Source organism: Taudactylus pleione, unplaced genomic scaffold (genome assembly GCF_031769625.1).
Source record: "Taudactylus pleione unplaced genomic scaffold, aTauple2 ptg000380l, whole genome shotgun sequence".
In the NCBI taxonomy this organism is placed as follows: domain Eukaryota; kingdom Metazoa; phylum Chordata; class Amphibia; order Anura; family Myobatrachidae; genus Taudactylus; species Taudactylus pleione.
The window spans coordinates 5507509-5529731 of record NW_028284781.1 but is presented as its reverse complement, the minus strand read 5'-3'; the positions used below and the strand labels follow the sequence as shown (position 1 = coordinate 5529731).

Genomic DNA, 22223 nt, shown 5'->3' with positions numbered 1-22223 from the left:
CAGTAGTACACTGACCGTTGGAGTCTCAGAACAATAGTACATTGATACCTGCAGTCCCAGAACAATGGTACGCTGACACTTATGGTCAGAGAACAATGGTACTCTGACAAATGTGGTCAGAGAACAATGACACGCTGACAATTGTGGTCATAGAACAAAGGTACGCTGACACTTGTGGTCATGGAACAATGGTACGCTGACAATCGTGGTCATAGAACAATGGTACGCTGACAAATGTGGTCAGAGAACAATGGCATGCTGACAATCGTGGTCATAGAACTATGGTAAGCTGACAATCGTGGTCATAGAACAATGGTACGCTGACACTCATGGTCATAGAACAATGGTACGCTGACAAATGTGGTCACAGAACAATGGTACGCTGACAATCGTGTCATAGAACAATGCTACGCTGACAATCGTGATCATAGAACAATGGTACGCTGACACTCATGGTCATAGAACAATGGTACGCTGACAATCGTGGTCATAGAACAATGGTACGCTGACAAATGTGGTCACAGAACAATGGTACGCTGACAATCGTGTCATAGAACAATGCTACGCTGACAATCGTGATCATAGAACAATGGTACGCTGACACTTGTTGCCAGAGAACAATGGTACGCTGACACTTGTGGTCATAGTGCCTGACTCAGCTTTGGGAATATTGGGCCTGATACACACATGCTTAATCGCAATAGCGATCCTTGCTGTAAGGTAAGGTGGGCATCCTTATGTTAGGCTGCGACCGCAATAGCGATAGCAATCATTAGCATATTTTCGCAGTGAGACTGCATGTGTAATTGCAGCTGAAATTGCAATAGTGATCCTTGCTGAATCAGGCCCAGAGTACAATACTGCAAGTAACTGTGCATCTGGGTAAAACCATTCTGCTCTGCATGTGGGGCATATTTAAAATGTGCAGATAGATTTAGATTTGGGAGGGATGTGTCCAAACTGACATCTAAATTGCAGTGTAAAAATAAAGCTGTGCAGTATTTTTGGGTTACATGCAAAAGCAGCCAGTATTTACCATATATGCAAATTAAATGCATGTATTTGCACCCCTTGCATTGCAATATGATTTGTCCAGGCACACAGTTACTTGCAATATCGTACTATGGGCCTAATTTATTATGGATTGGAACTGCGAATGCAATAGCGATTACGCATGCAGTTCCACTGCAAAAGTATGCTAATCCACTGCGATAGCTATGCCGTCGCAGCACAACATAAGGGCGCTCAATTTACCTTACACACATCCGTAATGTTTAGCAAGACAGCGAAACCATCGCTACAATAGAGTACCATCGCAGCCTCATGCACACTTGCACAAGGTCTGACTTTACTCAGGAATTGCTAATTTCATCGCATGCTAGGAGTCCTCAAGATGCGTATGGCATCGCATCAGCCTAACCCTCACTCCCACAGCCTAACACTAACCCTCCCTCCCACAGGCTAACCCTAACTACCGTAGCCTAACCCTTCCCTTAGTGCCTAACACTAGCCTTCACTCTCGCTGCCTAACACTAACCGCCCCCTAGTGCCTAACACTAACCCTTCCCTCCTGTAGCCTAACCCTCCACTCCCACAGCCTAGCCCTAACTCTCCCCCAAGTGCCTAACACTAACCCTTCCCTCCTGTAGCCTAACCCTCCACTCCCACAGCCTAGCCCTAACTCTCCCCCAAGTGCCTAACACTAACCCTTCCCTCCTGTAGCCTAACCCTCCACTCCCACAGCCTAGCCTTAACTCTCCCATAAGTGCCTAACACTAACCCTCACTCCTGCAGCCTAACGCTAACCCTCCCCTCCGGTAGCCTAACCCTCCTCTCCCCCTAGTGCCTAACACCAACCCTCCCTCCCACAGCCTAACCCTAAAGCCTCCCCCTAGTGCCTAGCACTAACCTTCCCTCTCGCAGCCTAACCCTCACTCCCACAGCCTAACACTAACTCTCCCCCTAGTGCCTAACACTAACCCTCCCTCCCGCAGCCTAACCCTAACCCTCCACTCTCACAGCCTAGCCCTAATGTCGGCATTATGCAGAATGTCGACATTTACTATGTCGACATTGTCAACACGTTGACATTCTGAAAATGTCGACATGTTCGGTGTCGACATTTCAGCATCATAACATTGTGGTGTTGACATTGTGACTGCGTTTTCAACTGATTTGGTATCATTGCACAGCACTAGAGCTAGGGGATTAAGAAAGTATTTGTACCATATTTGTATACTGTGGTTTCTGCATTACGAAACTTTGAGCCTTTGGTCTGTAACCTTTTTGTCCACTTTGACCTTACTAAAATCTTTTGTTAGGTTTAAGTGCAGCTTTAAATTATGGCAGTACTCTGTAAAATGTGCCTTTATGAGGATGAGAGAGTATGCAGACATAACCTGGGCTTAGAATGGTTCGGCAGAGGGGTAGTGCCTCTACCATTTGGATATATTTTTGCTTATTCAGGTACAAATGTGAAAAGGAGAAGGCTGGATAAACCAAATTACTCCAGATTATGACCCATAGTATCTAAATAAACACAATACTATAAGTACTGGTCTCACACAGTCTCGATTTGCAATTATCATATTGACTATAGTAGTGCTGATTTACATGTTGAGCGCGGATCTTTCTTAATATATATGGATATTGTAAATACCTTCTCCCACTGAAACCTGATCATTTAATAAGAGATAATTTCTTTGTAACCAATTTATTACTAAATCAATACATTCTGTAATACAATACAAAAAACAAGAACAGGCAGATACAGCAGACAAAAGCTTGTTTTATTTTCATTGATGGTTCTAAAGCATGCAGAGGTAAAGGAGGTTCATGATCTTACAAGGACATAAATTCATACAAACGCTATACATACTAATGTCTCTTCATGACATCTAATTGTTTTGGGTTTTGTTGCTTGTACTGATATGTAATAAGCACTGAAATGTTGCCAGTAAAACTGGGAATACATGCTTAGTAAATCTTCATCTGCTATTTTTATGCCAAAGTACAAAAAATATGACTTTCGCCATTATTTTCACAACCTTGGTTTCTGTAAACTGATCATTGTGTTGTGTGATTGGCGAAAAGGCAGGAATTCCATGACGGTGACAAACATCCATTTACATTGTTTAACAGCCTATGCATAACAGTCTAGAGCACTTTCAGTTTAGATGAACCTTGTAATATTTAATAAATAAACCTATATACATTGAACAGGCAGCATGTACACCAATAGACAATAAACAGTAGAGGCAGAATACAGGGACCATTGGAATCTGCCAAACAGATATGACAGACAAGACTGCACAACATTATACAAACTATGACAACACTAAGACACTGGAGAACATGTCAAGTGATACATTAGTATAATTATAGTACAAAAAAACTAAGCAAATATTGACTGGATCAGCAAGACAGTAAGGACTTAATTATACAGAAAGTAAAAAAAAAAATATAGAAAAAAGACAATTCAGCAGGAAACTAAATTAGATGAGAAGGGAAATTAACTGACCTACCAAATTATGTATTAAGAAAACCTATATCTATATATTAACCTTTTAAATAGCAATGCAACAAAGTTAGACATATTTGTCGGGTATGATTATTTCTACATATGTTATTATAATTAATTTACATATTGAATATTTATTTTTTACCTTTTTAAAAATAATGTTTGATAGGTGTTATGATTAAACATGGCCCAGTTATCATTTGATCATTTTTAGGCTCAAAGGATTGTTCATTCTATTATCCATTACTGCTGTTTCAGTATCTTAGTTTAGTAACCTTGAAAATGTAGTCTCATGCCTTCAGATGAATTATTATGTGGCTTAAGAAAGTATTCGTACCATATTTGTTTACTGTGGTTTCTGTATTACGTAACTTTGAGCCTTTGGTCTATAACCTTTTTGTCCACTTTGACCTCATGTACTGTAACTGCAAGACCCTGAGTCTCCGGCTCCATGCAACGTTTATTTCCAGAAGTTTCTGTTCCTCATCTTCTTCAATAACCTCCTGTCTGCCTGTGTGCACCATCCAATAGGATTCACCCCTGTAGGCACTGGTTACCTTGCCACTGAAATTCCAATTAAAGTACAGTACATTCCATTTTCACATTATTATCAAGAGGTTAAAAGTTCTTCAGAAAACACCACCAACTCAGAATATTTTGGTGTTCATTTAATACGAGTCAACAGAAAACAAACTTAAAAAAACAGAAAAGATTCATTTTCACATTTAACAGTGCTAAGTCGAGGTAATGTTGTCTTATTAATATAATATTCCTGTTGATTTGAGATTTGTTGTCCCAGAAGTTAACATTTGTTCCGTAAGGTGTGTTAGGAACAAGTGTTGCTGGCAAGTACTGTTTGGCGCGTTTAGTAAGACAGGATGCAGTGGTCCTATTTCTCCCAGTCAGACATGATTATTACAATTCTCAAAAAGCCATTAGCAGCAAATTTATTTCTTTCACTTAAACTTTAAGTTTAGTATATTGCCCAGTCTTGTTGAATTTCTTTTACGATAGCACCTGATGTATGTGTGACATCGCGAAATACTCTATCCCTTTTCCTCAAGCTTTTCATGTGAAATATCGACATTGTGTAGAGTCAATGTAGCAATAGATAGTACATCGCAATTGTCCATAAGATCTGTTGGAAAAGAACATAGAACAATATTAATCCATAGATAGATGATCTCTTTGCTGTGTCCATACTCCACCAACCACTTACACCGTTCGACTAGTGCAGAGGTTTCAGTGGGTGCAAGCCTTGCCTCCAATTGGTTTCATGCTGGTCCCCATAACTGTAATCATTAGTGTCGGCACATGCATCAGCCCAATGCTAGGTACAAGAGATCCATCAGACACAGCCTTCCCTGTAGTGTATGCACTTTTGATACACAAAAATGACACTCCCATTACACTCCCACGAGTCCAAGTGCCATCCGACTCAGAATACACAAGAATGCATACATTTCACACCCATCATTGCTACTCATTTGCATTTAGGCAATAATAACATTGACTGTGCATGACCAAAAATAACTTACTGTACAAAAAATGTGTGATCTATTCACAAATAATTTACCTATACCAAAACAGCTAGAAATTACCTGTTTCCACATGCAATTGAAATATTATTAGCAATATGATGCATATTTAATAATACATACCCTGGTAGATAAGTTCCGCATGATTGATAGCCAAAGTCTTTGCCATCACATTCTTCTAACCCCTCTTGTCGAAAGCCATCCCCACAATAGGCACGCCTGCATTCTAGTGAGGAGGTGACATTCAGTTACTACATATGTATATAATTAGATATTGATCCAACATTCACTGAGCTTTGGAGCCAGAACAATACATCCACAGTTCCCAATGCCAGTGGACAAATGAAACCTAGCACATTGTGTGACATACAGTAGTTGGTATTCTCAATTAAGTGTACTAAAAGATTTATATGCAGTAGTGTCTAGTTATCTTATACAATTATATAGAAGGACTTGTATTATTTAATATACAAGTGTGGTTCAATAAGTAAGGTAACAAGACCTCTCACCTGTGTAATGTTCTCTATTTTATTCTAATTTCCTGCCAGGCCAGAGCAGGTAGATCACTGCTTCCCCTCACGGCCATTAGACTGTGCCTCATATCACTCATACTGTCCCCTCCCAACCACAGTTGTAAGATGGAGGGGCTGGCGGAGACATTGAGGTGTGTAGTATGATCAGATTTCTGCATCTAAAGGGCAAATTAGCAGCTGAAATTCATCACCAACTTGTCGAGGTGCACGGTGATAATGTCATGTCATGGAAACAGGTTTGGGTTTGGTGCACTGCCTTCGATAATGATAGGACAGACGTTCGTGGAGCAGCAATCCGGCCGGCCAACCACCTCCACCACAGATGGCAATTAGTGCAGCATTGAAGGTCTGATTCAGGAGGACAGACGCATTCCAGTTAGTGATATTGCTGATCAACTGAACGTCTCAGTGGGTACTGTGCAACTGTGGTACAAGAAAAAGTGTTCACTCTGGGAACCAATGCAACTCACAGATAGGCTTCAGGCACTTACTGATTTCTTCTATGCTGGGATAGATGCCTTGGTGTATCGTTGGAACAAATGCTTAGACAAGTATGGGGATTATGTGGAAAAATAATCTGTACCAAGGCAATACTATTGATTATACATGTATGTACGAGATTAATAAATTTACACAATGAGAGTTCTTATTACCTTATTTATTGAACCACCCTTGTAAAACATTTTATTTTTATTTCTAGAACTTTGAGAGTGCCAGCTGCTAGTTGTATAATAATCAGTTGCTACATACGGTAATATGTTCTTTCCATAAAAACATCTAAATGCAGTAATAGGTAGAGGTAAATGCAACCTGATATATGGTTCATTTAAAACATATTGAAATTTATCTCTAGAAGCTGTTCATAGACTGCCACAAACTTATTGTAATGTGCCTGCTTAAAAGTGTTCCAAGCTGAGTTTTGATAGACTGCCAATGAAAAGGGCTTTCACCCAATGCCTGTTTCTTTACTTCACATGCTCAATTTTCCTTAGACGTCTCCCCATCTCCAAACAACTCGTAGATAGTGGGCAACCTCCAAAAAGCAGCAATGACAAAATCTTGAAACATAATGATGCTGCCAGGCTAGAGAAACGTGTCCACTACTCAGGTCAACAATTGATGCTGTGCAATCTTACTGCCGGCTCGATCTGTACGTCCACTTTTGATAACTCTACACTATTTTGCAGGGCAGACACGGGATCAGTGTGAAAGGGGTTGACCCGGGAATAACACGGAACGAAGGTGCAGTGTGAAACAGTTGTCTCGGAGCTGTGATCCGGGTTCAGACTGTGTTCAGTAACCTGGGAAGAAGCAGGGTCAGAGCCCCGGCTTTGGTCTGAAAGTGGTATAAATGCCACTCTGCACTAGGAGATAATGCTAGTCATATAGATGAAGTTACGTGAGGTATTCTGTTACCACTTTGACAACTAAATCCCGAGTCCGATCCGAGTTTTGGAAGACGGTTTTAAGTTACAACTCTTCATATCCTTTATCACACTGTACCCGTGTCAGCCCTGCAATACAGTGTATGTCATTAGAAGTGGATATTTTTTTACAGCCTTACAAAAATCATGAGTCATGAAAAGTGGGTGGTGACTGCTCCCAGCGCTCCTGATCTGCCAGTCAACTCTATTTACCGTACCCTGGGTCGAATAACCTGGGTTGCACCTTTCAGACCACAGCATATCTGGGTCAGTCTCGGGAATAACCCTGGTCGTGACCAGAGTCGAGGACCCGGGACACACAACATGGAGTTGACCTTATCACACCAAGCCGAGACCCGGGTTGCACCTGCAATATCCAGGGTCAAAGGCTCAGTGTGAAAGAGGCATTACTGAGACATAATAAGGAAGAGCTGTCAGATAGGACAACTCCTGTGGAGACAATGGTTGGGAAGTAGGAGGAAAAAGTCTTGACTGTAGACATACAGACAATGAAGTGGTTGGTAGCAGATGGCCTGCATGCCCACCCCTTTGTTCCCATTGAAGTCTGTACTGGTAGTGTTAACTCATCATGTGTTTAAGTGCAGGGAGGGAGGTGTGCAGCTGATGAAGCTCACCCCACTTTATTTCCAGAAGAACATGCAACACATTGTGTACTAGTGTAGTGTGCAGGTGCCTTCATCAAGAGATGTTGGTGAGCTGACAAAGATATGTTTAAAGGAGCAGGGGGAAGCTGGGAGATTCAGTTTGGAAGACAAGCTACTGAAGTGACTGTTGGTGTTTTGATTTACAGAAGGCTGGAAAATGCAAATACAAGCTATAATGGGGCCAGCGGGAGTGGCCTTTGCTGTCCCAAAGGGGTTGGTTGAGTTGGAAAGGGATGTAGCAGCAACTGGAAGCTTTAGAAGACAGATGAGTGTCCAAAATTGGAAAACATGTCCTGGGACATAAAGCAGAAAAGTCCATAGTGTAAGTGGGACAAGGTTGATACAAAGTACAAGACCTGTATTAAGTGAGGTTTATAAAAACCCAGATACTGGAATAGGCCAGTAGGCCCAGGACAGCCCTACTAAAAGGTAGGTAAAGTGGAGGTCTGGAGTTAAGATGAAGAAAAAGGAGGTAACAGCCTCTGGGCTGAGGCATAGAAGCAGTTTGAGAAACTACTAGATGAGAACAGTTAAGCAAGCCAGCAATTTTGAGCCTTGGGGGTCATTAAGGCTTCTGTGACCAGCTGCTCACTGAGGGTTGTGTCCATGTTTGTTGAGGAGTTAGAAAGAAGATATTAATTACTAATTACATGTGCACATTGTAGGTGGTTGTCTTTTCTCTTCACAGAGGAAAATATCTCCAGCACTATTTGATAAAAAGGTGCCTACCTTACCCTCTGTTGGGAATGAAGTGAAGTTGCTGGGAGATATAAGAAAAAGGATGGCATCAGCCTCACACTTAGTAATGCCAGTAGCTAGACAGGTACTTGAAAGAGCTGTGGTGCAGAATCAAAAAGGCAAGTTTCAGAGGATAGTTACATGTAGGCTTATGTGTGTTGGATATGGGTATAAAGGATATTATTTGGAAAGATAGGATTTAGAAAGGGTAATACATACATATTCAGTGGCTTAATGAGGGGGTGTGAGCGCAGCACATGCCCTGGGCATCATGACAGGCTGGCAGAGGGGGGTGCTGCCAGCCAGAGCAATGTACAGTGCTGAGATGTAGCCAGAGCAATGTACAGTGCTGAGATGTGCTCCTCACTGTAGCAGCCAGTACTGGGATCAAGTATGTGATCCCAGCGCCAAAAGTCCTGCAGTCCGGTGAGATGTGTCCCCTGCTGGACACATCAGTGGCAAGCACTAGGACAGTGTGTCTGTTCCCAGTGCCGGTCAAGGAGCAGCAGTGGATAACATTTGGTGCCAGGCCAAAAGAGCTGGGTGCAGTTCACAGACTGGCGGCCATTGAACAGCGGCAGCAAATTGAATTTGGTGCCAACCACGAGCCATTCACGGCTTGCAGATCGGCAGCCAATAGAAAGTGGCTTGCCGCTTCATAGTTGGCCCTGTCCGGGATGTCTGACGCTGCTGGGCAGAAGAGTCAGTTCAACGGGTGAAGGATATCGGTGGCTGCGGAAGAGGCCAGAAGACGCCATGCTCAAGAGAGAGAAGAGTTCCCGGATGGACCAGCAGCACAAGAATGCGACCGAGAATCAGAGAGTGCTGCAGTGGTGGGAAAGTAAAAGAGTTAGGAAAGTTCCCCACTGCAGCCTCTCTCACCGGACAGGTAGGCCCTCTGTGATTCTTTCCAATCATTAACCCCTCCCTAGACCACCAGGTTGTCAGGCACTAGGCCCATAGGAGTAACCAGTCCTTAGGCCTGTGTGCACTGATAGGCAAGCATTAGGCCCATGCTCCTGAGGCAGTGAATGACGGTAGGTAATAAGCCTAGATCATATAAATTGTGAAGGTGCCGTTTTTCAATTTGCCCATGGCGCCAAACCCCCTAGTTACGTCCCTATACATATTGTCACATTAATGCCAATGTTATAGACCTTGTTACAAAATTGAATAGTGATAGCTGGAAGGAAAGTGGGTCGTGAATTAGGTGTCCTAAAGGTGCCCATCCGCTAAAAGACATCAAACCGATTTGACGATTATGAAATTGTCATTTGCATATCTTCTAGTGGATGTGTGCCTTTAGAGTGATTTATTGATTTATATTCACAGACTCATACAGAGTTTATGTTTGTCTGTGTGTATTCTGCATGTGTGCTACTTTTACATTTTTGAATTTTTTAAGGAATATTAAATTAAAAGTTTTGTATTAAATTAAACCTATTATTTAAGCGTGCCCTCAAAAGGAGATTTTTCTTCCTTGTGTTCTACTATGGTTGTATAATGATGAGACATTTAGGGAAATGAAGATAGTACACCCAGCCATGTCATGGGGTTATAAAGTCTTAATGGCTAATGGTTGTATTTGATGTCAGGAGAGAAGTCCAAACCCTTTCACACTTTGGTCATTGGTTTTCAAGGCACTAGGCAAATGGTCACAAAAATGTGCCTGCATAGCTTTAAAAGAGGATCAGTGTAAGTGAGTTACAGGATGTAGGCTTATGGTGATACCTTCCCACCCAATATAAAAAAAAACAATGAAAGACCAGTGAGAAATGGGCAGGCAAAAAGTTTTAAAGAGCCGACATGCAAGTGTGGATGGAAAGGATGGAACCTTGGCTACGGTGCTATTTTAACAAGAATGTAGCGCATTTGCTTGAGGTACATGGTGCTCCTACAACTGTTGACAACAAGGCAATGGTAGAGCTTTTAAACACTCTAGCCAGATTATCTCCATTGCTGGTGAGATGTTTTAAATAGACATTTGGCAAAGAGACAAGCATATTGCAAAGGTGAATAATGAAACGTTATCCAGATACATTTTTTTAAACGTTTTATATCTTGACCAAAGCCAGATGTGGCCATAGTAGTCTTGTGCTGATCCAGGCCCTTATAGCATGAAATACTTGGACCACCTACAGTACTACAGATAATGGGACACATGGGTGTATTTCATGCAGAAAAAGAGGCTATAGTGCCCAGGATTGCTTCAAATACAGTAAGGACTGTCAAACAATTCATATTTGTGATGAGAGAGTGTGCATGCAGCCAGCTCAGTAGAGATAATTCTGTCTGCGAATGCAGGTGCAGCAAGGGAGTTGGTGAATTAGCATGAGAGAAAAGGGAATATTGGGCCCTATATGCTGTTGTTAATAAAAAATATATATAAATATACCATAGGGCAAAATGTGAAAAAAGGGCAAAGACCTTATAGTAAAGTGAAAAGGTTGCATTGGATGTTGAGCAACAGTTCTGTGTTTTAAAAGAAACATTATTTTTTTTCAATAAAATTGTGTTGGATAGGTCATAAAAGATGTTCGTGAACTATGATTTGTTTTAATCGTAAAACAAACTACAATTTCTGAGCATTTAAAAAAAAAAAAATGTATCCAGTTAAGTGGTTAATAAAATTAAGGAAGCCTCAAAGAAGCAGACATTGAGGATAGATAGATAGATAGATAGATAGATAGATAGATAGATAGATAGATAGATACTGGGGTTAAAATGGTCCGTAACCTCTATTTGGAGACGGAACCAGTTCCGCCTCCTCCGACCCACCCGACCCCAATGCCTCAGGGGCTCCATTTGCCTGGCGCCCGCTGAGATTTTGTTACCAGCAGGCGCCTGGCTCCCTCCCCACAGTGCCAGCAGTAGCCGGAGGCTGGAGCTCACTCATGAGCTCCGGCTTACGGGTCCCACTGTGTGCAGTGCACTATGGGAGAGGCGTCATGACGTCTCTCCCATAGTTCAGACTGAGGAGCAGCCAGGGGGACCAGATGGCAGTGGGAACGGGGCTTAAGTATTAGTTGTTTTTTTGTTGTGTAAGCGGCTTCACAATAGGGGATATTACTAAAGGGGGCACTACTACTGGGGGCATTACTCAGGGAACATTACTATTGGGGCATTACTATTGGGGGCATTACTCAGATGGCACTACTACTGGGGGCATTACTATTGGGGCATTACTACTAGGGGCACTACTATTGGGGGCACTACTACAGGGTGATTACTAATGGGGGCATTGCATGCGGGGCACCACTGCGGTGGGCTCTGCATAAGGGGCACTACCACTATGGGCACTGCATAAGGGGCACTACCACTACTGGGGGCACTGTAAAAGGGGCACCACTACTGAGGGCACTGCATAAGGGGCACTACAACTACTGTGGGCTCTGCATAAGGGGCACTAACACTACTGGGGGCACTGCATGAGGCACCACTACAAAGGGCACTGAATAAGGGGCACTACCACTACTGTGGGCTCTGCATAAGGGGCACTACCACTGTGGGCTCTGCATAAGGGGCACTGCATAAGGGGCACTATCACTACTGGGGGGACTGCATAAGGGGCACTACCACTACTGGGGCACTGCATAAGGGGCACCACTACTGAGGGCACTGCATAAGGGGCACCACTACAGTGGGCATTAGGTGTAAGGGGCACTACTGTGGTGGGCATTGTATAAGGGGCACTACTACTGTGGGCATTTATAAGGGGCACCACTACTGTGGGCATTGTGTATAAGGGGCACAAATGTGGGCATTGTGTAAAAAGGGCACTGCCATGTGTCATACATGAATAAGAGACACTATTGTGTGGTGTAATGTGAATCAAGAATGTGCTACTGTGTGGTGTAATTTGTACCGGGTATACTATTGTGTGATGGCGCCCCTTTCTTTTCAGACCATGCCCCTTTTTCCGGCATGCACCTACGGTGCTTGCTGTCCCTTTATTGACATTGCACCGAGGGAGGGTGGTGAGTTTCACCACTTTCTAGGACCACTTTAAGCACTGGATAGATAGATGAACTATTAGTAAATTAGGGAATCCTATGTTGGTCTATGTAAAAGTACCGATGTCTAGAAGATATTTGATTTTGAAGGGGATTTGGCTTTATATTTGATTTCACATTCGATTTTGACTTTAGTAAATCTCTGATGCTCAAAATCGAATGCAAATCAAATGCATAATCTTCCAAAACACAAAGTCAACCAAAATTGAAATTTGATAAATATACCCCTAAGAGCTTTACAGCAGGATTTTGAATTATAAGGCTGTTGCTATATTTTTTCCATTGCTTGGCTTCATGTCTAGTATTAAAAGTGTGTGATTGCAGGACACAAGAGCAGATAATGGACTGTCTGAGGTGGCTTCACACTTTTTTGTTTAACAATCTTAAAACCTTGCAATACAATTTTTTTTATATGCTTGATTTATTGCTTTGTAGATAAAGACAACATACAGCATATGTGAATGCCAACACAGTGGCAAAAAAAAGGCACAATAATGGCAGCAAACACTATTAATAAATTACAATTTTGATATAAAAATATGGAAAACATGCTCAACATCAAGGTGCTATCATATTAAAACTTTGACAGAAAACTCAACTTGTAATAAAGGGAGGGGGGAATGAAGAGAAAGGAAAGAAGGAGAGAAGGTAGGAGGGAGGGGAGTTTCCCCAAAAATGTGACATGGAGAATTAGAGAAAAACAAAAAAATAGAGATATTGAGAATAATAGGTCTGACAGCCCATAGGAAGAGCATAGGGGAGCATATGATGGGTAATACTGCACAATACATGAATTAGGATCATAGAGTAGGTGGAAATATATACAGTGCATCAGGAAAATATTCACAACGCTTCAATTTTTCCACATTTTGTTATGTTACAGCCTTATTCCAAAATGGAATAAATTCAATTTTGTCCTCAAAATTCTACACAATACCCCATAATGACAAAGTGTAAAAATTTTCTTTGAGATTTTTACAAATATAATAAAAAAAAAAAACACCAAGAAATCACATGTACATAAGTATTCACGGCCTTTGCCATGAAGCTCAAAATTGAGCTCAAGTGCATCCTGTTTCCACTGATCATCCTTGAGATGTTCCTACAGCTTCATTTTTAGTCTACCTGTGGTAAATGCAGTTGATTGGACATGATTTTGAAAGGCATACACCTGTCTATATAAGGTCCCACACTTGACAGTGCATGTCAGAGCACAAACCAAGCATGAAGTCCAAGTAATTGTCTGTAGACCTCCGAGACAAGATTGTCTCGAGGCACAAATGTGAGGAAGGAAACAGAAAAATATCTGCTGCTTTGAAGGTCCCAATGAGCACAGTGGCCTCCATCATCCATAAATGGAAGAAGTTCGGAACCACCAGGACTCTTCCTAGAGATGGTCGGCCGTCTAAACTGAGGGATCGTGGGAGAAGGGCCCTAGTCAGGGAGGTGACCAAGAACCAAATGGTCACTCTGTCAAAGCTACAGCATTTCTCTGTGGAGAGAGGAGAACCTTCCAGAAGGACAACCATCTCTACAGCAATCCACCAATCAGGCCTTTATGGTAGAGTGGCCAGACGGAAGCCACTCCTTAGTAAAAAGCACAGGAAAGCCCACCTGGAGATTGCCAAAATGCACCTGAAGGACTCTCAGACCATGAGAGATAAAGATTGAACTCTTTGGCGTGAATGCCAGGCGTTATGTTTGGAGGAAATCAGGCACCGCTCATCACCAGTCCGATACCATCTCTACAGTGAAGCATGGTGGTGGTATCATCATACTGTGGGGATGTTTTTCAGCGGCAGGAACTGGGAGACTAGTCAGGATAGAGGGAAAGATGAATGCAGCAATGTACAGAGACATCCTGGATGAAAACCTGCTCCAGAGCACTCTTGACCTCAGACTGGGGCAACGATTCATCTTTCAGCAGGACAAGGACCCTAAGCACACAGCCAAGATATCAAAGGAGTGGTTTCAGGGCAACCCTGTGAATGCCCTTGAGTGGCCCAGCCAGAGCCCAGACTTGAATCCAATTGAACATCTCTGGAGAGAACTGAAAATGGCTGTGCAGTGACGCTTTCCATCCAACCTGATGGAGCTTGAGAGGTGCTGCAAAGAGGAATGGGCGAAACTGCCCAAAGTTAGGTGTGCAAAGCTTGTGGTATCATATTTAAAAAGACTTGAGGCTGTAATTGCTGCCAAAAGTGCATCAACAAAGTATTGAGCAAAGGTTGTGAATACTTATGTACATGTGATTTCTTAGTTTTTTCTTTTTTAATTAAATTAGCAAAAATCTAAAAAAATTTTTTTACACGTTGTCATTATGGGGTATTGTGTGTAGAATTTTGAGGACAAAAATGAATTTATTCCATTTTAGAATAAGGCTGTAACATAACATAATGTGGAAAAAAGTGAAGCGTTGTGAATACTTTCCTGATGCACTGTAGATTGTGCCCCTTAAGGGCAAACACATTAAGGGGTAAATTTACTCAAATCGCATGCAGTGAAAACCGTTTTTTCACTGCATTTACTATTAGTCGATTTGTTTTGCGATTTGCAAAACAAATTCGATTTGAGTCGATTTTGAAGAGTGATTTGCTGTTCGATTTGGCAAGTTCATGTCCAAATCGAATGGCAAATCACCCTTCAAATCACTGTTCAAATCCCGGACACAACGAACTGCTTCATGCTTTCTCTTTCAGCATGAACAGTTCATTGTCACACAGATACATGCAGACATCAGTGAGATGCCTGCATGTATCTGGCTGGAAAAAGTGTCTAAATAGTTAAAAAAAAGTTACAAAAATGTGAGGTCACCCCCTAAATCAGAACCAGCCCCGGACTACTGAAACCCAGTTCTGGTTGACTAAGTACAGGTAAAAAATGAAATAGGGTCTCACTGTACTTAGTACAACCAGCACAGGGCTATGGGAAGCAGAGCTGGTTCTGGATTTACAGGGAAAAATTTGCATAGGGTTCCCCTGTAAGATCCAGAACCAGCCCTGGACCCTTTTTAACGGGGCACTGATGCCACAGCCAGGGGAGCCCTATCACCAGGCCCCCCAGCCGCAGCATCAGCCATGACCTTTAGTCAGCCCAGGCCAGGGAAAAAAAGGGGTCTCCCTCTCCAGGGCACCCCAGCCTGGGCTGATAGCCCGGGGCTATCCCCGCCACCCCTGGGAGGTGGGTGGCGAGTTGATTGTGACAGTGTGGTGTAAAAAGAGATAGAAATAAACATTGTCTTTCCAGTAGAACTGCAGGTCCCAGCAAGTCTCCCCTGCATGCTGGTACTTGGAGAACCACAAGTACCAGCATGCGGGGCATTAAGGGCCCACTGGGACTTGATGTTCACCTGTAAAGAAGGGAGACCCTACGTCATTTTTTCCCTGTACTTAGTCAACCAGAACTGGGTTGGCAAAGTCTGGGGCTGGTTATGTTTTGGGGGGTGATCTCACGTCAATTTTTTTCTTAATTTAACTCTTTAATTGCTTTTTACAGTGAGATACATGCAGGCATCTCACTGATGTCTGCATGTTACTGTGTGAATTCGACCTGCTCATGCTCAAATCGAAAGAATGAACCAGGTCTATTGTATTGGGGATTTGAAGAGTGATTTGAAGTCCGATATTGAGGATGAATTCAAATCGAATGATAGTAAATAAGGGTTTTGTGTGTTGGGCTATGGAAAAGTACCAATGTTTTTCCGATGGTCGATTTGAGGGCGATTTGAGTCCAAAGTCGATTTGAAGTCCGATTTTACATGCGATTTGGCCTTTAGTAAATACTCAAAACCAAAACGAATGAAAATCGCACCTCAAATCACTCAAAATGCCAAATCGACCTTTAGTAAATTTACCCCTGTGTGTTTTAAAGTGTTCCTTAGTGACCAATCTGCTTCTATCAGTTATCAAGTATCTAATACCTTATTTAAAATTGCAGTTAGAAGTTGTTTGGTTGCTATAGATAACTGCTTCTCTGTATCTCTCGCAAAGTTTTGATACCCCCCCTTTTTTTCTGGTTGTTCCATATTTCTGGAACTTCACCCTTCATGCCTGTAGAAAACTCCTAGGGGCATATCCTTGTGGCCGAATTTGACTGCAAAAGAATTACATGGACCTCACGGGCAAGTTTGGATTACCATGGAAATGCGCTCTACCAATGTTTATGGTATACAATAAAACACATAAATTAAAAAATATATATACATGTGTAAAAAATTAGAAAGAAATGGGCTTGTGCTCCCCCCAAAAAAAGAAATGTTTACAAAAAAATTGTAAATATTTCATTTAATTTTGTACAATTAAAAAACTAGAAAAAAAAGGTAATTTTGAGGTAATTTTATGTCAAGAAAAAACAAAAAAATTCAAATGCAAAAGAATTATAAAAATATATAATTTTTTTAGATTCAAATGAAAAAAATAAAAATTCAAAAAAAGAAAAAAAAAGTAGAAAAAAAAGCTAGTTTTTGGGGAAATTTCAGGGCAATAAAACAAAATATGTAAAAAAATAAAAAATAAAGCAATTATTATTCATTTAAATAATTGCTTTAATTATATTTGGGATGGAATAATTAATGAAGAAGTTGATTTTGGGGTAATGTGAAGTCATTATTGGTTTTAACAATAATTGGTTTTAATTATTGGACTAATTCCAATTGCTGATTTAGTTATTGGGGGTACTGAAGCAAGTGCTGAATTTTTTTCCTAAAAATATTGATTTTATGAAAAAGAATGCATTTAATAAATACTACTTCAAAGCTAAGTGGTTGCCATGGTCAACTTCTCCACTGGTCAACTGCTCCACTTTCACTGCTTGGTACATCATCCCCTCTAAGAACCATTCTGTCTCCAAACCTAAAGTGCAATCATACCATTGACACTGTTGTTACTGTTACAAATTTCAATCATGACTGTATTTACTGTACATGAAAGTGCCATTAGCACTTTAAATGTCAGTATTTTTACCTATCCATTTATACAGGTACTAGCACATTGAATCGAGAGGTCTTTCTTTCTCCCCTTCCTACTGTACATTTACCCCGACTGTGCCTTCATGCTATCCATTTTCTCTGTCCCTCGCAGTTGGAGCTATTAGTGTGTGTGTTTTGGCAACAGACCAGCAGTGGTTATTATATACTGTAGATATATTCATCCTCAAAAAAAAAAATAAGGATATCTTTTTCACAATAGATCTGCAGTTACTATGACTCATATTTTCATACTAGTTTACTTACTGCAGCACCATTTAACCCAGTTTTTCACAAAACATGTCCTTATGGTCCACTCAAAGTCCAGACATTAAGAATATTCCTGCTTCAGCACAGGTGGGTAAATTAAACTGACCGAGGTAATAAGCCAACTGTGTTCATGCATTTATATCCTTAGTACCTGGACTGTGAGTGGATCATGAGGATAGGGTTTGGGAAAAACTAATTTTACTAAACTGACAAACATATCAGTTTCAGTAACAGTTTTATTATCCAATCTAGAAAAGCATCTTAAACAAACGGGGAGATATATCAAAGCTTGGAGAGAGATAAATGGGCATTTCCAATTCCGAGCACATTTTCCAAATATTTTTTGGTGTATAATTGGGTGTGAGATTTTTTTTGGGGGGACCCAATTTTTTCTTTATACATTTAAAGCAAGCTAAATTTTTCCTAAAATCATTATTTTTACAAAAAATTGTCGGGACTTGATTCAGAACCCCCCTAATTACTAATTATGGGCCTGATTCACTATGAATTGCTATTCTGCTTATACGCACGCAACTGGTTTGCTAATATCAGCAGTGTTATTTAAATGCCTGCATTCACATTGCAATTGCAGCCTGACATAAGGACGCCCACTTCCCCTTACTCACATCTGTATACTTTAACAATATAGAGAAACAATCGGTAACATCGTACAGTTAGAGAAGCCCACACCTTACTCAGGAATTACTTACTTCAGCGCACTCTATAAGTCATCAGGCGGTGTCTGGTTTTGCAGTGGCTAATTTATGCACGCCTATGCAACAGGGTTGAAATGCACTGGCACACCTGTGTTCGGCCGACCTCCCCGTCACAACCCCAAATGGCACTTCCTTTCAATCACTCTTCCATGGGTCTGCGTATCCTCTGCGTTCGCAGACCCGAGAGCAGTGCATATAAGCAACTGAGTTCCTTGCTGAATCAGGCCCTATATAAGCTATTGTTGTTACAACTAATAATGACTTCAAATTACCCAAGAATAAACTTTTTCATTAAATTATGCACCCAAATTTAATCAAAGCAACTATTTAAATGAATAAAATAATATTTTTTTTAACTGATTTAAACTTACCCAAAAATCACCTTTTTTATTTTTTTTAATAATTTTGTTTGAAATTAAACAAAAAGTGTATTTTTTATATATTATTTTTTTACATTTTAAGTTTTTGTTGACCTAAATTAAACCCAAAATTACCTTTTTTTCTTGTATTTTTTTTCGTCTTTTTTCGTACATACTTATATGAAAAATTTGCTTTATTTTTTTTTATTTATTAAAATTTTTGGGGGGATTCCCACACTATCAGAAAAGTCATGGTAAAATGAAATTATTTAAATAAATACTTGTTTTGTTGCGGGCATAAACATGTTGGCAAGTAATTTGAACTTACCTATGCAGCTGTCTGAGGCACTTTTATTACCATCATCACATTCTTCTCCGAGTTGAACAATTCCATCTCCACAGGTGCCACTGGCATCAGATAAGGTAGAAACAGGCTGGAAATAAATTACAATAATGTCAGGTCGATCACAGACAACATTTATCAAGGGCTCACATCCATGTTTTATTCACAATATATAGCAATAGTTTATTAAAGTGTACCTATCAAAGCTTTAGGGGCCTTATGCTGAGTTGAATACAAACTGGCCAAAGAAAAAATATGTACATTTGTCAGTATATAGCATTTTGCCCATCCTTGCGACTGCCCAGTCCTATCCTTGGTTTGCTTACCATCATCATCAGCACAGATTTATACCAGCCTGTACTTGGTGCTAGGGAAACCAATCCCGCTCCATTTTTGTAATCACGGGATTGAATTGTACAAAAAAACTCTAAAAGAAGCCGGCCTGGCAGAGAAACCCACGAAATTGTGCCAGGCAGAAGCCGTGGTTGGTGAGAGGCAGGCGCCTTAGGCCTTGTGTGTGCAAATTCATATGCACTAATAAACAGTTAAAACAGTTAAAAACATCTTTTTCCATGGTTATAGCTTGGGTGACCCATGTTTCCTTAACATTTTGACTACTAGAGCCAAGCATAATACTAAAGTCAAGGACTAAAACGAATAGAGTTTGCCAAGCTTTAAGTATGTGAAGAACGTTTTATCTCTATAGTATGTCTGTGGAAAATGTTTTATCCTTACTATGCGGGAGAGCTGGGTTTAGCATAGTCTAGCCTAGCTAAGGTCAACAATATATTGCCCTTGTCATATATGTGTTTTACTATCCTTTGTTTGTGTGGGTGGGGGGAGGGGGTTTATCGGTTAGGATATTGTAGGTTGGTAAGGGGGAATTGGGATCCAAGTATGCCTGGGTTGGGGTTAGCCCATACAGGGTGGGGGGTTATAGGATGAGTTGTTTTGGAGGGTTTTGATTTGTTTTGATTTATGGCAGATTATTAGTATTTGTTAATTTTATTTAGTAATATTCTGCAATTATTATGTATCAAGCTTAAGATGTAAGGTACTTTTGTACTTTTATATGCCTCTAGCACTGGCTATTTATATTTCATATTTGGTAAATGAGCTCATATGGCGCCTATGGGCTCTTACTGTTTATTGATATACTATGTGGTGCTCTTTATATCCTGCTATATTGGTTATTTGTCTTTACCTATGTTTATTGCCTGATTGTATATATTTTTGTATATTGTATGTGTTACTCTGTCTGCCATTATTATTTGTTGTTGGGTGTTTTATTCTAAGTTCTCTATTGGGAATTATGCCATTTAAGAAGGTAATACCCAATATTATAACAGTATGCTTAATCTGTTCGTGATTTTGCTCTCTACTGAGTCTGTATAAGGCATACAGTAATTTGTAATGGAGTCAATATATGTGTAATTGTTTGTTTATGTTATTATAAAATCAATAAAAATTATTGAATTAGAAAGAATAGAGTTTGATGGGGGTTATTTTGTGGTTCCTGAGATTTCGTTTCTTACCTGTATAGGGAACCACCTATTTGTGTTTCTGAAAAAAAGGGATCGTAGGTCCTTACGAAATGCTAGCGCATTGTCAATATCCAAACTGTCCAGCTCCTCCTGACTGTTGACCAGAAATATCTGGGGACACACAACAGAAAAATGGAACGTTATGAAACACTTACATGTTCCTGAGGAGTCTTACTATTTTCCACAAATCACTCCCAGTAATAACAATTGTAATACAGTCCCATTAACTTGTTATTCTAGTTGCGTCTGATTAAACAAAAAAATGTCTTCAGATTATTATGAGTATGGAAAGTTCTGCAAAATTGGAGAAAGTAGACCAAAGGAAAGAAGGCAAAGAAAAACAATGTTACCATAAGACAACGCATAATAATACATGAACATTGAATAACAGAATAATACAAAGGATATGAAAAAGAATGCTAATTTAATATATTTGAATAACAATATTAAGTTATCCCCATTTGTGGCAGACTGTATTATTCAACACAGGGTGTCCATAATTAAACTTCCTCTATTCAGAGCCGTCTGTAGCTCCATCTAACAATCAAATTTGGTAGGGAGACTAAATAGGACACAGGAACAGTGGCATCAGAAGGAGGGTGCAGCCAGCACCCAGGTGTCACCCGCCGAGGGGTGACACCAAGGTGCAGGCTCCCCCTCAGTGACAGGAGCCAGGCACTGCACTGTAGCATTAAGTGCAGCACTTCGCTCCTTTCACAATGAGGGAGCCGGCACCCCCCACCACCCCATTAATAACCACCGGCCGCGGTTCCAGGCCGCAAGGCCACGCCACTTCCCCAATACCACGCCTCCTTCCCCCGAGGCCTTGCCCCTTTTCAGCGGCACATGGCTGCGCAGCACGCTTGGCATCCCTCCTTGCACCGGGTGTCACCGCGGGGAGGGACGCCACTGCACGGGAAGTAGGATTCTGCAGTGCAAAATGGGAAATATGGCGCTGTTGTAGCCCAGGAAGCCATTATTTTGCATAAAAAGAAATTGACTACCGGTGTCGCTGGCATCATAGAGCTTTAAAGTAAAGGGAGTTTCAAACAGCTCTGAATAGGGGAAGTTTAATTATAGCCAGTCTGTAATATGCATCATAATTTAACTACCCATCTTGTGAAATGAAACTCAATATTTTTTCTTCCTATTATTTTCTTTTTTGCAATAAACAATGGGATCAATTCAATTACCCATAAATTACTTTCAGCCGCGAGTAAGTAAAGCTACAGTATATGCTATGCTGCACTTATAGTACTATCTTAAACATGTCATCAGAAGCATGTATTTAGAACCAGGCCAGAGTTTTAATACCATCTCTCATCTCATTACTGGTACATTCCATCCTCCATACCTGATGCTTTTAATTGCAAGACTAGCCTGTACTGAAAGTTTGTTTTGCAAATGTGATGCTGCAACTCCCACCACCATTAATTAGCATGTTGAACAAATCGCTCAAACATTCCCTCCCCCTGTACCAGCTGATCCAGCAACTCCTAAAAAAGTGATTTATTTGAAAGCCTGCACACAAAGGCTTAGCCTGCTATCTTAAGCCCTCATTTAGAGATGGTGATATTTACACAGATCCAGCGATTGT

General features: G+C 40.8%; 1 protein-coding gene across 3 annotated transcripts in view; it reads right to left on the bottom strand.

Annotated features, from left to right (window-relative positions):
- Positions 1 to 4173: 4173 nt before the first annotated feature.
- The window catches only part of COLQ (collagen like tail subunit of asymmetric acetylcholinesterase), a 130403-nt gene continuing 112353 nt past the window's right edge, over positions 4174 to 22223 (bottom strand). For all 3 annotated transcript variants that reach the window (XM_088445450.1, XM_088445451.1, XM_088445453.1), the window contains 4 exons: positions 20618 to 20737; positions 19068 to 19173; positions 5182 to 5284; positions 4174 to 4658 (listed from right to left, as the gene is read on the bottom strand). In XM_088445450.1, the coding sequence (XP_088301576.1) occupies positions 4589 to 4658; positions 5182 to 5284; positions 19068 to 19173; positions 20618 to 20737 (399 nt within the window). In that variant the 3' untranslated portion in view covers positions 4174 to 4588. The remainder of the gene's footprint in view (positions 4659 to 5181; positions 5285 to 19067; positions 19174 to 20617; positions 20738 to 22223) is intronic.